The sequence below is a fragment of the Oryctolagus cuniculus genome, chromosome 3 (assembly GCF_964237555.1).
Source record: "Oryctolagus cuniculus chromosome 3, mOryCun1.1, whole genome shotgun sequence".
Classification (NCBI taxonomy): domain Eukaryota; kingdom Metazoa; phylum Chordata; class Mammalia; order Lagomorpha; family Leporidae; genus Oryctolagus; species Oryctolagus cuniculus.
Window position 1 is genome coordinate 28,229,559 of NC_091434.1, and position 17,767 is coordinate 28,247,325.

A 17,767-nucleotide genomic window follows, 5' to 3' on the forward strand; every position below is an offset into this window, starting at 1 on the left:
ATGTATTTTGGTGCAAAATAATTTTAAAACCCAGGCATAATTTTATCATAATACATATTTTCCTTCTATTTGAAAACTTCGTGTGTGCACATGTGTACACTATTAATTCTCAACATTGTATTTATGACTTCTCTCTACTTTAAGTCCTTGTAACTAACTTAAATATAAATAAACTGAGTGGGATACTACTGTAAAATTGTTAGCGTCTTATACTGAATAATGAGTTTTAGATGCCTCCTTGACATTAGGTTTTACTAAAACTAGAAAGAGAAACCATGAGAATTTATTTGAGAAAACAGTTGAGGCACAGTGTGGGGAAGGAAAAAGGAAGATAAGAAAGTAGATGAGGGCCAGGAGGAAAAGGGAGGTTTCCAAAAAAGTGGATAAAGAATGAAAGCCCATGTCAATATTTCTTCAAGTGGATCATAGGGTCATGATTGTTTTGTCTTTGTGTGTATATTCATTGTGTGTTCAGAGTAAAAAGTGTCTTCAAAAAACAGAGTCCACCTAATCGAACCAAATAGATAAATAGCAAAGAAATAAATAATACAGGAATAGATAATAGACATTATGTATAATACATCTCATTATATTTAAGTCAGCTTCTGAAACCTTAGGAAGCTTCTCTCAGTCTTTATTAGTTTTTGATACCTTACTTTGTTGTCTTCTGGCTGTTCTATGGCAAATGAATATTCTAAAACTAGATGTCTCAGAGCACTGGTATTTTGTTCTCAGTTTGAGACAGAGAGTTACCACCATGCATCAGGAATTGTAAATAACACTAAAAGCACTTTTGCTATGCTGCTATCTGACCTGTGAAAATGCCCATCAGAGTGTAACCATTTATGCCAAAGATACAAAGTAGAGAATCCCTAATAGTTACTGTTTTGAAGTATCTGGATAATAAATTAGTGATGATATATTGGCAATATTTTACAGATATATGTTCCATTTTAATTAAAATTTGCAGTATTTCTTGACCCTAAAAACTATAATCCTACGGTTACTATTGAGAATAATATTTAAAGATAAAATATTATATCTCATTAAGCACACATTTAATGTAGTTGAAGTTGAGCATTAGCCATGTATTTTTGTTTGCTAAGAAGTTAAATTTGTATGGTAATTTTGAATAATATCATAAGACATATTCCATCTGGCTAACAATTTAAAATTTCTTAAGAGAAATAGTAAACAATACAAGAAGTACCATGCATGTAATGAGACAAAGGTTCAAATATTTATCACTCAACTAAAAAGTACATTTTAGAAGATGTTGTATTTAAAAGTGCATTGATCACTAGCTTTGATGTATTTGTAGATTCTTGCTTTCTTCATAACGTCTGGCATTTAAGTACAAGTTAATCATTCAGTGTCCTGTTGATGTGGTCACAAAATTAAACTCAACTGTATCCATCACCCTTAGAGATCTCCCACCAGGAGCAAACTCCATGTCACCTTCCAGTTCATAACCCACCTCTTTCTATCCCTGTCCTGCTGACAGTAAATCCCCTCACCAGCTAATTGAACAGATGCCTCCAGTGTTGCTTCCTAAAGATCTGCAAAGCTGGGCTTTGATGGACAGCAGAAAATGGCACAATGAGAAAACAAAAGCTTTTTAACTGAGAGCACTGCTTTGTTCTGCTCAGAACTTTAAGGTCACTCCAGCTCATTCTAACTGCTGTGAAGATCTTAATTTTTACTCAACCAATTTACTTGCAGCTGTCATTCTTTCCAATATTTAAAGTTCAGCTCTAAAGTGTGGGGAATTGAGGGAGAGAGGAAGAGAAGAGCTTGTTGCAAACTAAAAACAGCAGAAACCAGTGAAATCTGGCTTGGCTCTGAAGTACAAAAAGTTATTTTCAAAGCCTATAAATTATGACATAGCGATTAACATGTAATTTAAATATATTTAAACAACAATTATATCACATTTCCAGCCCAGCTAATTGGCCTCACAGATGTTCCCTTGGAACTGCTTTGCCCTTCCAGGGGGAATGAATGAGGTGCTTTTTATCATGGAAAACAGATTTTAAAAAATGCAAACTGGAAAAAATGGAAACAGAAGCATAAAAAGCAGCCAGTAACCCTTAAAACAATGAATGCTAACGGGGTTTTGCATAGCACTTTTTTTTTTCTATTTTAATGTGGAAAACGGAGCAAAGCATGAAGACTCTCGAATTACTGTGATGCTATTTGGCAGTATGTCCAGATACAGAGTTGGCAGGTTGCTGACAGAAAGACTTGTGAAAGCAGGGACAGTGGATGCATCCTAATAGGGCATAGTCTCGCTTCATGTCTTGGAACAGACAAACTGAAAGAGGTCCAGATATTTTTTTTTTTATCACAATGCCTTTACAATTGCAGGCATTCTAGCCCAGATCATGAATATAGATAATAAACTGTTTCCTGATGAAGAATGACATGTGAGTTATTCATTTGAATGCTTATCCCTTCAGTTTTATGAGATGCAAAATGTGCAATGAATGCTAGTTCCTCAGCTATGATTCTAGTCAAACATTACCCAGTACAGCAACTCTTGCAAGATAAGAAGTCAAAGGAACTCTGAAAATGACTAATATCTTAAAATATCTTGCTTTCTGATATATCTAGGCATTTCAAAAAGTTCTTGGAAAATGGAGTTTTGAATTTTGGGGGGAGATTGAAATTTTTGAGATCTATGCATAGTTTTTTCATAATATAAATTTCTATGAAATTTTTGAAGCCCTCTTATCTATTCACATAACTGAAAATAATTTAGCCTAATTTTACTGTTAGATTGTCTTTTAAAAATCTCTGGTAATATCATGGCAAATTTCAAAATGTCAGGAATTATGTCTTTCCTACTGTGTCATAGTATCTCCAGCATCTAACACAGTGCCTATGCTTTCATTGTAAATATTTAATATGTATTTGTTAAGTACTTGCTAAATACTTGGAGTTTCATGGTGAAGGTAAGGCAGGGCTTATAATATGATAAAGTCCTCCCAGGCAACTATATCTTTCTTATATTTTACAAGTCACTGCCTGTACAGAAAATTTATTTTTTCAGATTTATAAACAAATGTATTTGATTTCCTATCTTTCTAAAAGATAGCAAATTGTGCCTATATTTAAGATAATCAGAGAACAGGTAAGCATTTAAAAACACCTCTTTGATGAGTAGCTTTGGCATCTTGATTGCTTGACTTTAAATTTTCAATTTGTAGATGTGAATATTTAAATTTTATATATCCTCTACATTTATATAATAGTTTAGAGTTTACAGAGTTCATTTATATGCATCATCTTACTTCATCTTCACTAAAAATAGAGAAGCCAAAGATGGAAATGAAGGATCTGAGATGTTTCATGTTTGACCAAATTCTCATACCATTCGCAACTGGCACTGTAGCCCAAGGCTTCTAACAATGTATAAAATAATCTGCATATTGTACAATACTAGTTATTAAATGTTTTTTATAGATTTCCATGTCATAATCCTCAGTATAGTTGCTGGTAATAGTATGTTACTAGAGAAGGAACTAGGTCAATATTCACTATGACATCTTAGTTGTGGGGAGAATTAAAATGTAAATTCATTACACAGATTCAGAACTTGTTCCTTGATTAGTCCAATAGACGAAGTTAATTAAGGAAATTGTATTATCTAATTGTATTGATTGCCATTAAATGATCTCCATGGGGCCATATGAGCTTTAGACTGTTTTATGAATCACTAACCTATGTCAACCCTCACCTGGAATATCAAGCTATGTGTTATGTGAAAGATGTAGGTGCCTTGGAGGTTTATTTTAGTCATCTCTTCACTTGAAGTTGAAATGTAGAGAATGCAAACTTCATACAATTAACCATTTTGGTACATATTATTCATTGTTCCCAGAGCCTACCAAAGTGGAAAATTTCCTGACACATAGATAGTATGTTCTCAAGAAATGTGTTTAATGAATGAGTGAAATACATATGTACATATATAAAATATATACGACTTTTTGAAGAAATAGGTTGGGATTCATATAATACCTTTTGCTTGCCCTAAGAAATATTGTCCTCCATATTTACTTTATCCCCTCTTTAATTTAGCCCATAAGATGGAGTATTAGGCTATAAAATTATAGATGTATTTTTTCCAACCACTGAAACATATGTTTGACTGATTGTAATGTAGAGTGTGTTTCTTGGAAAAGAATTGATTTTCCAAATTTTCTGCTATTTCTTAACTTTAAAAGAAGAATGAAAATAAAATAGTGCATACCGAAGACAAAAGAATATGCCTTTTTATAAGGACAGCTGAGAAGTTGACCCTTTTCTGAAACAGTGGAAAAATCACCGTAACTTCATAGCAAAAATTGTTATAGACAAATTGAACTCTACATCTATATCCTAGACATATCTCTTATAAAAGTGAATATGGTGTTAAGTGGCAAATTGTTACTCAACACATAAAGAAGGAAACTGTCCCTCATTTACAACTGTATTTACTGATTTTTCCTTCATTCTAGGGTTAATAAGAATATTTCTGTCTACTTAATTTTAATCCATTGAAAAAATTTCATTTTTCTATATAATTTTCCTTTTCAGGGCTTGAATTGAAATGTTAATTTCCTCAAAACATATGAATAAACTTGCCTGCAGTGAGAATGCATACATTTTTACTGTTTAGGGAAATTCACTGTTGTGCACATTTTCCCCTTTGATTCATACAATGCATGTGCCTTTTATTTTTCTTGTCTTGTCTTTTTTATTTTTTCATTCATATTGCATCTTATTATATCCATCATTCCATTTTTCTTTCCTATTAGAGTGAAATTGGACACAGCCCTCCTCCTGCCTACACCCCTATGTCAGGAGTAAGTATTTCACAATCAGCCTTCATCTTTTAGGATTTTTTGGTCTTGGCTTACCATGATTCCTCTCTCCTGTCTCCCCATGATTTCTTCATCTTGCCTTTGCCAACAGTGAGTTAAGAATTTGCTACAGATTCAGTAGTTGAGGTGTGTTTTATCTTTGTAGATAATCCAAAATTGAGATATCATGTATCAACACTAGCTTTTGATTGATATCTGAGGGATTTACCTGGCTCATAAATTATGCTTCCAAGTGAGGAGATTATCTTTACTTCCTTGAGGATAGGTCATGTGCTAAAAAGCCAGATTCTCAGTGACAAGTCTCTGCAGAGTAATAGTAACCAAAAAGCAGTAAGAAAATGTGGAAATTCTAAATATTATTGGTCTACTTCTATTCTTAACGGGAATTGTATACAACTAATGACCACACTGTATGCCATGAAAATTCACTGAATTCTACACCAAAAATAGGCAATTGTGAGAGAAGGACCTCAAATATTTTTATTGCATCAGATATTAGTAAAACTAAAACATCTATTTCCAAATTATTTTTCTATGATTTACCTTTTAAGAAAAAAATGAAATTCTAGATGTTTTCAGTCTGTAATTCAAATCATTAGCCTCTAGGTAAAGAAACCACATCAATTCACACTATGACTTCTCTGAAAGGCATGATGTGATATCCTTTTTGTTCTTAGCATTCACTCTGTACTAATTTTCCTAACAACAACTTCCCTCCAAATCTCTTTCTGCTATCACCAGAACCAGTTTGTGTACCGAGATGGGGGTTTCACTGCAGAACAAGGAGTTTCTGTGCCCTATAGAGCCACGACCAGCACAATCCCAGAAGCTCCAGTTGCTCAGGGTGCCACAGCTGAAATTTTTGATGATTCCTGTTGTAACGGCACCCTACGCAAGCCGGTGGCACCCCATATCCAAGAGGACAGCAGCACCCAGAGGTACAGTGCTGACCCCACTGTGTTTGCCCCAGAACGGAGCCCACGAGGAGAACTGGATGAAGAAGGTTACATGACTCCTATGAGAGACAAACCCAAACAAGGTACAAACTGAATGTTGAGAAATGATTGTTATTCAATATCCCCTCCCATCAAAATGGAACGGAAATTGGCAAGTAGTTCAACTGTGTGACATGTGTGACCCAAAAGAGATCAAGGCTCCTGCTTCTTACAATATGGTCTTGAATCTGCAGCTTCCACATTATTTGGGTGATTTTAAGAAATCAGAATTTCAGGGCCCACTTAGCAATTCTGGATTTTTAACAACATATTCGTGTGATGTGGATAAATAATGAAGCTTGAGAAGAACTAACTAAACATATCTGTATTAGGGTTTTTCAGCCAGGTAGCATGTCACAAAATTTTTAGAACCACTGGTTTAATAGATTACTGTGGAGATTGTAAAGGTTAGAATTGATGAACAAAAGTATCTGATTTTTTTAAATATTTTATTTATTTATTTGAGAGGTAGAGTTACAGACAGTGAGAGAGAGAAACAGAGAGAAAGGTCTTCCTCCCGTTGGTTCACTCCCCAGATGGCCGCAACGGCCAGAGCTGCACCAATCCGAAGCCAGGAGCCAGGTGCTTCTTCCCTGTCTCCTATGTGGGTGCAGAGGCCCAAGGACTTGGGCTATCTTCTACTGTTTTCCCAGGCCACAGCAGAGAGCTGGATCGGAAGAGGGGCAGCCGAGACTAGAACCGGTGCCCATATGGGATGCTGGCACCGCAGGCAGAGGATTAACCTACTGCACCACAGAGCCAGCCCCAGTTTTTTTGTTTTTTTTTTTTTTTTGTTTTTTTAAGATTTATTTATTTATTTGAAAGGCTGAGTTACAGAGAGAAAGAGGGGAAGAAGAGACAGAGAGAGCAAGTTTCCATCCATTGGTTCACTCCCCAAATTGCTGCAACAGCCAGAGCTGAACTGATCCGAACCCAGGAGCCAGGAGCCAGGACTTTCTTCTGGGTCTCCCATGTGGATGCAGGGGCCCAAGCACTTGGACCATCTTCCACTGCTTTCCCAGGCACATTAGCAGGGAGCTGGATCTGAAGTGGTGCAACTGGAAACCATATGGGCTGCTGGCACAGCAGGCTGTGGCTTTACCCACTATGCCACAGCACTGGCCCTTGTCTGAAGCTTTTGATAACACCAATAAAAGATTTGGTTGATCCATTTAAATAGTGCCACTTGAATAATATAGTTTATTATGGGAAATTATGATTTCTTGTAAGACACATTTCAAAAATTAAAGATGTGACATTTATATACCTATATGTATACCTCCAAGTCTTGAAAATAACAGGTTGTGGTTTTTCAAGACACAACAATGACTTTGTAAAGTTAGAGTAGAATTGTTAAACATCCACATCAAATGATTCAAAAAATTTTTGGAGTGCCACAAGGTGCTTTCTTCCATGTTAATGGCATCATGAAATGGATAGGACAGATGAACAGATGATTGTTATTAGAAAACAATGACCATGGGGCCGGCGCTGTGGCATCATGGGTAAAGCTGTCACCTGCAGTGCCGGCAACCCATATGGGCACAGGTTCAAGACCTGGCTGCTTCACTTTCTATTCAGCTTTTTGCCATAGCCTGGAAAAGTAGTAGAGATGGTCCAAGTCCTTGGGCTCCTGAACCTGCATGGGAGATACAGAAGAATCTCCCGGCTCCTGGCTTCGGGTTGGCACAGCTCCAGCTATTGCAGCCATCTGGGGAGTGAACCAGTGTATGGAAGACCTCTTTCTCTCTGCCTCTCCTTCTCTCTCTGTGTAACTCTGACTTTAAAATAAAATAACTAAATGTTTTAAAAAAAGAAAGCAATGATCATGTCTGTCAGAGTCTTCAGTGGCAGCTTCAACATCTATTTTATGGCTCAGTATGGGTCCTTTTCTATGTGGTTATGTTCACTTATCAAATATAATTTAGAGATTCCCTAAATACATATTATAAATTCAAATAATCTGTCAAGATATAGAAAAGTTTTAATTTAATGATGAACTGTATCTTGGTGACACATATGTAGGTTTTCTGAAGATTTGGCAGATTGTCTTGAAAGCAGACTCCTCTCTGGAAAGATTGTCATTCAACCATAATGTTTTTTCTCCATATATAACCAGATGGTTACATAAGTTTACATGAGGACAATAGATGAGTAGATTGTATTCACAAAAGAAAATACAAGTTTACTATTTATAAAGCTATAAAAGTAAAGGTTGCACCTCATTTTTCACAAGATAGTCATTTGGGATCAATAGTGTTTTAGAAATTATTGAGCTTTCTTTAATTCATTTGTATATATTTATATGAATCTAGGATATTCATTATTGCCTTTCGACTTTCACAAATGATGCTTAATGATTAACTTTATCAAAATGCTTATATTCAGAGCTTGATTGAATTTTTGTCTTCTACATGTTGTTGGGCTAAGTATAGGGTTTAGAAAGTTTATTTCAGAATGATGGCATCTGAACAAAGACTTGTGCCATATCCATGTTCTGACTCAAAAATAGGAATAACTTAGTGTTTTGTGTATGCAGTAAAAGCAAGGACCAAAAAAGGATCTGCTCCATCTGTGTGTATATGTTTATATGTCATCTATATTATATACATAGAGATGCAATTAAGCTTGAGGAGAGCAGCATTAATTATCATCATTTTTGTATTTTAGGCTAATACTTATTATACCAGATGGATTTAGTAGACTGAGCCATACAAAAATAGGCACTAAATGACTGGTTCAAGATACAAAACAGCTATTTAATATGATTCAAACTTAGTTTGCTATTTTTCCATTATGATTAAATATTGAAAATTATTTTTGTAATTATACTTTCTTATTAAGCAGTTTCATATATAAAATCCAGAGAGCCAACTAGAAAATATTAGATGTTTTCATTCATTTTTTTCTTTAGATACTCTTCTTCCTACATATAAAAGTTCAGTGGGATCCTTGTTACTTGTACAGACATTCACAGGAAACCATATAATCTGAAACAACTATTTCTTTACTTTATTTCTTCAGTGTGGTGTAGAGTTAAGCTATTAATCCTTTGTTTTACCATATGCTTTATAAGAATTCTGACTTCTCTACATTTTTCTAGCCTGATAGGTAATCTTATTTTCTAATATAAATTACTGACTTCTAGAAAAAAGAAGCATTAAAATAACTGGTCCCATATGTAGGAAAGACAATTAAGAAGAAAAGAAAAACAGTCTGGGAGATAGGAATTCTGATCCTCACCTTGTTGTTGCCTTGCTTTGTTATTAACTTTGTTATTTCTGGTCCACGTAAACATTTTTAGTAATCCACAAATAGCTGTGAGAAACAAGTGTGCCACTTTCTTGTTCTCAACAAACAAGTTGACCTTTGTTTATAACCTTCATCTGACAAACGCTTTCCAGAGAATATATGTTAACTGTTATTTTTGTGTCCCTTCAGAATACCTGAATCCTGTGGAAGAGAATCCTTTTGTTTCTCGAAGAAAAAATGGAGAACTTCAAGCTTTGGATAATCCTGAGTATCACAAGGCTTCTAGTGGTCCACCCAAGGCAGAGGATGAGTACGTGAATGAGCCATTGTACCTCAACACATTTGCCAATGCCTTGGGGAATGCGGAGTACCTGAAGAACAACGTACTGTCTGTGCCAGAGAAGGCCAAGAAAGCATTTGACAACCCTGACTACTGGAACCACAGCCTGCCGCCTCGGAGCACCCTTCAGCACCCAGACTACCTGCAGGAGTACAGCACAAAATATTTTTATAAACAGAATGGACGGATCCGGCCCATTGTGGCAGAGAATCCTGAATACCTCTCTGAGTTCTCACTGAAGCCAGGCACTGTGCTGCCTCCTCCACCCTACAGACACCGGAATACTGTGGTATAAGCTCAGCTGTGTAGTTTTGAAGTGGAGAGACAAGCCCACTCCAGTTTCCACACCCCCTCTCTTGCTCTGGTGTCCTTCCTCCTATCCCTAAGGCCAGTAGTTCTGACACTTCCCCGTGGAAGACATAGAGATGCAATGATAGTTATGCGCTTATGTAACGTGAACATTAGAAGGAAGGGCTGAAAGAGGAAGATAGGTGGAACTTCACTGTTTCTTCATTTCTCTGCATGGGTTGGTAGCAGAATGGAACAGCTAGAAAAGGACCCGAACATGTGAGGCAGTACTGCCTGCTGCCAAACTAATTCTCAGCTCTTTTTTTCTTTCTTTTAATGTAGAGGGTTGAAACACCTGTACTATCTGTTCCTATCTGTAGGAACTGATGTATGCATAATCAACACCTCTGAAATCATAATAAAGTTTCCATCAGAACAAAAGGATAGCCCTTTCTAATATAACATACACTAGTAACCGAGATAGAGAATCCTATTTCTTTTGCCAACAGTCTCTATCTTAGGAAGTAAGAATGGCCAACCAGTTTTTAAGTCTCTATCAAAGTTTGAAGCAGTAATTATGTTTTAAAGCCTATTCTTTTAATTTTGTTTTTGCTTTGACGTGGTCCTAATATTAGTTTCTTTCCTATATTTGCCTTTAAGTTCTAACTGCAAGGATATTTACATCAAAGCTTTTTGACAGAATTTAGGTAAGAGATACTTAATGTGGTGAAATAGATACTATTTTAAATAGACAGTCTTCAAAATTAGGAGAGGAAACCAAGACATTAATCAAATGAAACAATAAATCAAGATTTCATGTTTGACACTATTGAATATATCCTCCTCTCATACTTTACATTCTTCGACATTTTCTTCTCCATAAAGTGACAGTACTTGGTAGGCAGTTGGTAGTCTTAAGAGTACAAGGGAAACTAGAGACAGTTCTTTGTGGTTCAAGAAAACTACTGAAACTTTTAGGGGTGGTCCAATGACGAAATCCATTGAACTGGAAGAAACACTGGATTGGGTATGTCTACCTGGAAGATACTCAGAAACGTAGTTTGCACTTAAGCTATAATTTTATTTGTTCTTTTTTCTGAACTCCATTTTGGATTTTGAATGAAGCAATATGAAAGCAACCAGCAAATTAACTAATATAAGTACATTTTTAAAAAAGAGCTAAGATAAAGGAAGATAATGAAAATGCCAAACCAAGCAAATTAGGACTTTGGACAGCATCCAGGAATTATGGTGAGAGAGCCAGGACATTATCTACATATGATATCACATTTTCTCCGCAAGGAAATTTGTTCAGTTTGTATGCTCCATATGAAGAGATACAAGTATTGGCTTGAATTCCATGGAATTTCTAATATGAGACTCTATATTGAGTAGAAAGTAATTCTTTGCACATAAATTGATATAATAAAAACACAAACATTTGTGAGTATGGCGAGATCCTTGGGTCAAAAGTTGTAAATAAACATAAAAAATCTTCTCATGTAATTATTTTATTATCCAACATACTATTTGATACTTAATATAATAACTCTTTCTTCACACACTGCATTCTATTTCTAGAACAACCTTAATTATGTTTTCATTTTGAAAGAATGATACATGATTAACCTACTTAACCTACTGAATTAAGATGAGTGCTAGGAACAGATGACAGGGATGAGTCTTCAGGAAAAAGAGGGCTCAAATCCCTAAATAGGAAAATTAGATGTGTCTCTCTTTTCTAAGAAATTCTGCCCAAGTCGTTTAGATTTTTGTTTAAATAGCCCTTCCTAATATTTAAGCATTGGTACCAAAAAGTTAGGGCCAATAGCTTAAAAGAAATCAGTTAGAATAAATATCTTCATCAGTAAAGCAGGCAGCATTTAGACAAAAAAAAAAAAAAAAAACAAAAAAACAAGTAAATCTATGTTTCTGCTTATTTTGGAAAAGTGAACGCATACATTCATTCATCCAATCTCATTTATTTCACTTCTTTTCATTTACCATCTATCAAAAGTGCAGTATTATGTGTGCTATGCCCGATAAATGGAATATTATCCCTAACTTCAAACAGGAGGTTCAAAATTTTACAGCCCAGGATATTTATTGGGAATGACATCTTAATTTTTTCATGGATTCGAGGAATCATATTACATGAACTATTTTGTAATAAACTATCATAAATTCAGTTTCTTAGTGAGACATCCCCTGTGAACTCATTTGGAACATGAATTAAAAATCCTTCAAGTTACTGAAATTGACAAACAGGATAGTTTTGATGTTATTATCCAAACACAAGCTGGTCTAGAAAGGTATTGCATGCTAGCTAATCAGCCTATCTGGATTCTAATTTCAGCATTAAATCAACAGCAGATGATGGTCTTTGGCTTAGAACCTGGAAGTCTTTGGAGTTGATCTCTTCTTAAAATGTGAGAAGTGAAGCAAATTGAGAGAGGGCAGTACAGCAGAAGACCAGGGACTGAGATCCCTTCTAGTGCGGCTCTAACACAAACTCCCTAGGGCTAAAGATGTGAAATGATTTGGGGACCACAATCTTGTTGCTCAGAGCTCTCCCATCCATTAAGAGAGGTCTTCATGGAAATGGGACCTCATGCAAGTACTTGTGAAGAATTTAACATAAGCCTCTTTACTAGATAAATCTGTACCAACTCATCGTGACAACACCCTTTTCGTATCCTATACCTCGACATTTCATTCTGATTTGCAATATTCCTGTGGTTTCTACTGGGATATAAAAAGCAGAATCACTTATTTTAGAGAAGGAAAGAAAATGAACTTTTTATTGTTAAAGTAATAGGAAATTCTTTCTCCCAAGAACACAAGACTCTTATATGTCAAGTAATCTCCCATTAATACCTTGGGGTAGATGCAAATATAATTCAAAATGACCAAAAATTCTACACAATAGCACCACTCTACTATTCCTTTCAAGTGACTTCTTTAGTAAATAATTTGTTTGAGCTGTTTAAGGGTTTCTTTGTCCCCTCACCCCCAGGAAAACATAATTGGAGTATATAAAAGGGAGACAGAAAGAACTTCATCTGTTCTAGACAATGACTGATTTAAACCAATAAAGACAAAATGGCAATGAAAGCCTGAAAAGTGTTTTGGAATGTCAGATTCCAATGTCCAGTTGTATCCATGGAAATATGCAGAATAAATTATGTAAATTTAAGAAAATTTTATATTAAAATTACACTGGCCAATTTCATAAATTACCAAGTGTGTTGATTATACATGTCTTGGGAAATCCTATTTCCATGTGTGGAAAATCTTTAGAGTTAAATGATTGCATAAAGTAGTTCTTAAACAGATGAGACAAAGTATCCTCTTAGACAGGTGATATCCAGAACCACAAAATATCAGTACCATGGTGAGGTGTTTAGTCCACTGAGCAACTCTTTGTCTTCTGAATAACATTAGTAGCACAAATTAGAATAAGATTCCTTTCTCCAGTAGTATTCTTGAAATAGCATGAACAACAATGCAGAAAGTCAAATTCCGTGAAATTTTACAAACTAAAAATAGATTCCTTTATCATAGCTCATGAAGAATGACTGAGCTATCTGTAATTTGAGAGAAGTAGAGTTCTATTAAGTGTTATAATGTATGTGTTAAAACCTTCTAAAGGAAGGGAATGACATGACAATTGTGCATATTTCCTATGCTAAGGAAAGATCAGTAAAAAGACCATCAGGTTCTGCTAGTAGATAAAGGTGAAGGGATGATCAATGTGCTTTTTGAAGTGTCAGAATGAAAAGGAAATTAAAATTGTTTAAGCCTGACAAGAAAGAATGTATATACAAGTTTTTCTAGAGCTACCTAACCTTTATTTCAAAACTTAAATTATTCATCCATCTATAATTGTTAATTATTTAGCTAGTTTATGTAGTTCATAAGGTAATAGAAAAAGTGATCATGAAAGCATGTATATATCTGGACAGAACCATGATAATGCTGTAAGATGTAGTTTTAGGTTTTCAGATGTTAAATGATTTTGATATTATTAAATAGATCAGACTAGAAAACTAACTACAAAGTATAATGTAACAAAATAAGATGTGGGATATAGAGATGTAAGGTGGACTTTTCATACTAAAAAAATAAGTTTGCCATTTAAAATTGTCATTTGTTAGATTTAGCTGTAAGTAGGCATGAATGGTGCCACTTGTGAAAACTTGCTTTAAAGCATTACAATTTTTTTTCATGCTTCCATTCCTTTATCTCTTTTAAAATGTATTAAGTGGAAAGTGAAGTTTAATTTTAATTTGCAAACACCACCTTGTAGAGTTTAACAAGCAAATAGGTTACATATGACTTTAAGTAAGAAGTCTTCAAAATGAAGTAAAGGAAATGTAAATGTTCTATTACCTTATGGAGAGACAGCATGAGTGGTGTCATTTAGTTAATGAACAAATAAATTTAATTTGTGACATGTCCTTTCTTTTCTTTTCCCACTATGGCCATAAGAGAATGACCCTCTTGTTTCATCCAAAAACAAAGAATTAGTTAATTAGTTAACAGTTTTCTGATAAATAAATAAATGCTTATCTAAGCATTTCAAGCTACTTTATTGCCATTCTTTTGGTTCTAGTTATTAGGCTGATGATTTATTATGGGACAAATGAGAAGTCCAGGTGTATAAGTTTCCGATTGTTAAAAAGTCAGATAAACTCACTTCTACTGAGCAAAGAATCCTGCTCTGCCTCTCTTTGTGTTCATGGACTTTGGTGTATGTCACTTCAAATGACAGCCTTGTACCCATGTAAACACATAAAGGTAGATTGGGGTCTCCTGGTTACCATTTACTTAAGAACAAATGTCAGTATACAGATATATTCCAGGCATAACTTTGAAAGATTATCATCAGTGGAGACCTTCTTAGTACTGATTTTACAACAGGGCCAGCTCTTATATTTCTGGGTAGAATTAATATATTTTTAATGCCTTTGCAATGGAGTTCTGTCTGCAATTCCAAACCCAACACTGTTGTGGACACTTTCAGGCCAGGAACCCTTGTGTTTGAATGAGTGAATATTACTTATCACCATGGGCTGTTTTCTTCCTTTCATTGAAAGAAAAGTCTCTCTAAAATAATAGAAATTTCAGACACTCTGTTCAAGTAGATTTAATAGAGGTGCAAAACTGTAGTTTGTGTCCGTTTGCAGACCCCCACCTCACCTCATTCCTGGATAGGTGATACTTTGTGCAGAAGAAAATGCTTCTGAGTCATGGGCTGAAAAGACTCTAAGCCCCAGCTTAATGGAGTTATTCTCATGCTTTTCCTTTTAAAATATTCAACAGTCAGCTTTCCAAGTGTGTGATCCCTGGTTAGGGATCACAGAAAAATCCATTCTCTCTAGACTTTAGAAGAAAACAGCATCCCTACTATTTTCCCATTAGCACAACTGGCCCAGTTCTCTTCACTTTCTACAACCCTGGTTCAAAGTGTCCCTCCTAATGCTGTTCTGCTCTTAAGCCATAGTGGATCATTGAGGTCCCACACCCTACTTTTTGAAATACTGACAGCCTTTGCCCTCAATTGTCTGATTTTTCCATTGAAAACCCTAGCAATTTGGACGTTGTTTAAAGTATTTCTCAAATAAATTACTGTACAGAGGATATCTTACAACATTTTATGTTTTTCAGTGAAAATTGATGCAATGTTTTTCTCTGTAGGAATTTGAAATGAGTTAGCTGTGTGATCAGTCTTGAAACTCACATGTATGTATGTGTATACATAACTTAGGTAGAGCTTAGATTTAGTTTCTCCATAAAAACTATACATATAACTGAGATGTTATTTTACCAGAAATTTAACTTATTTACTTTATTTGTCATATTTTATTTCTGATCACAAATGTTTTACAGCTGCTGTGATTTCTTTTTTCCAAATGAAGGGTCTTATGATCATAAAGTTAAAGGGTATTCAGCTTTGAGAACCACCTGCAACTCTTTTTTGGACTGTTCATACATGTAACAAATATGTAATGAGTGCAATTTCACTATAATGAATATCCATGCTATCTAATAGAATGGTTCTTTCTCTACTTTTGCTCTTTAAGGACATTTGTTCTTTTAACGCTCTAGTGAGTTTTCCCCATATATAAATATAGGAAAACACAGTTTCATACCTGTAGGCAATAGTCTAACTTGTCCAAACCACTTTGCCTTTACTGCTATTTTTACCCCTAACACGTAGATTTGTGCCCCAGGCCTGTAGGCCTTTTGAAAGAAACAAATCATACCTCCTCTAAGTTGATATAAACCTGGTTTTCAAGTCTCATTTCCAGATTTGTTTTTAAGTTAGTGGGGGTTTTACCTTTTCCCTTAATGTGAGAGTCATTTTCCTGTATATTTCTGGATCTCTCAGGGGTTGGGAGGGGGGAGTGAGGGGACTACAAGAGTAGCACTCCAAGAACCCTTTTGGAATTACTTCAGTAATCAACTATGAGAGTTATTTTCTAAATGTAGATATGTAATCTGTTCTTTTAAAGTAAGGTACTTTGAAATATGTAGCATAAACTGGTACTGCTGTTAATGGGTCGATTATTAACTGAGCAGCTGTGCAAGGGCAGCTAACTTTGAATGCACATCTCAGTGGCTGGTGTGTCTTCATCTCATTTTATGAGCACCAGGGATTGCATTGCTGCATGTTGAAATTGCATTTCCACATGGTAGGACTGGTTCATCTCTCTTTTGAGCATCAATAGAAAAGATCAACTGAAAATGAGGTCAACATGCAAGACAATTCATAGCACAAAAATCTAAGTCGCTTTAAATCTTCTCTCAAACACTCATCTCACGCACACATCAAAGTGGTTTACTAAGATCAGCTTGGTTGATAAAGGGGGACACTTTACCAAAAAGGCAGAGGCTTAAGGTGTTATATACATTTGTATTCGTTTCCTTTTTTTCTTGTGAACGGAAAACATGCCTTCTCTCCTATGAAGTCTCTTCAAAGGACAGGGGTGCAAGAATACCTTTGTGGTAAGCCATCAATGTTTCATTTAAACCCCAGCATTCAAAGTTAGCTGCCTTTTTGAAATAAACAAACAAAAAATACTACTGTATTGAAAAATGTGAATAGTATTTTTATAGCTTGTTAAAGACATGGCTAGTTGCATTTGTAAATAAGGATAATGTTGCTTTGATTTTCTTTCTGGGGCATCTTTATTTGGAACATAATTGTCTTTAGGGTTGATTTGTATATAAGTAATCGGCTTGTGATTGTTTCTTTTTTGGTTGGAAGTTATCATTTTGACATTACTTGTGATTCTGTGTTTAGCGCTATTGTGACGTGTTCAACCTCTGCACTCGCTTACACAATAGGATATGCCAATTGTGTGTGGTGTGATATTATTTTAATTTTTTTTCTATTTTATCTATGAAGGATTATGCACTTAACACATACTAACTTTTTTAATGTTAGGTATATTTTTAGTATAATTTCCCTTATTCTTTCTTCTCCTACAACCCTTCACCCTAATCTCCTTCCTTCCCTGAATTTCTGTTTTTATTTGAGAATGAGGGAAAAACAGTATTTTAAATTTATGTAATTAGGCTTTTCGGCTAGTTCTCAAGGATCCTCTTTTGGCTCTTGGGAAATAATTGTACCTGTACAAGGCATTTACAGAATGCGAACTGCTTTGCCTCATTCCGTACTGATCATCCCAGCTGAACAATTTGAAAACTGTTCTGCCTTTTTGTTACATGAATCTGTCAGAAATATATTTTTAATTTAATATAAATGAAATTCAATAAAATATGAAACAAATGTTGTCTTCTGTGTCAGAAAATTTTTATGAGAAAAAAATCCAATTGGGGAGGAGAAAATTTTTCTGTATTTAATAACATGAAAATTTGAAAATGAGATTATTTTTGCCTATCTTTATAAATCTCGTTAGTTATTCCTCAGAACCTTTTGCTTGTTTGGGGTATCATACTTTTTGTGTGTGTTGTCCATCTAACACATATGCCTATTGATCTGTATAGACCTACTC

General features: G+C 35.0%; 1 protein-coding gene across 7 annotated transcripts in view; it reads left to right on the forward strand.

The window, feature by feature from the left end:
* Window positions 1–17,541, forward strand: part of ERBB4 (erb-b2 receptor tyrosine kinase 4) — a 1,263,146-nt gene extending 1,245,605 nt beyond the window's left edge. For 5 of the 7 annotated variants that reach the window (XM_051849160.2, XM_051849161.2, XM_051849158.2 and 2 more), the window contains 3 exons: window positions 4,803–4,850; window positions 5,610–5,907; window positions 9,305–17,541. In XM_051849160.2, the coding sequence (XP_051705120.1) occupies window positions 4,803–4,850; window positions 5,610–5,907; window positions 9,305–9,750 (792 nt within the window). In that variant the 3' untranslated portion in view covers window positions 9,751–17,541. The remainder of the gene's footprint in view (window positions 1–4,802; window positions 4,851–5,609; window positions 5,908–9,304) is intronic. The other 2 variants (XM_051849159.2, XM_017343080.3) reach the window with 1 other exon arrangement.
* Window positions 17,542–17,767: the final 226 nt, after the last annotated feature.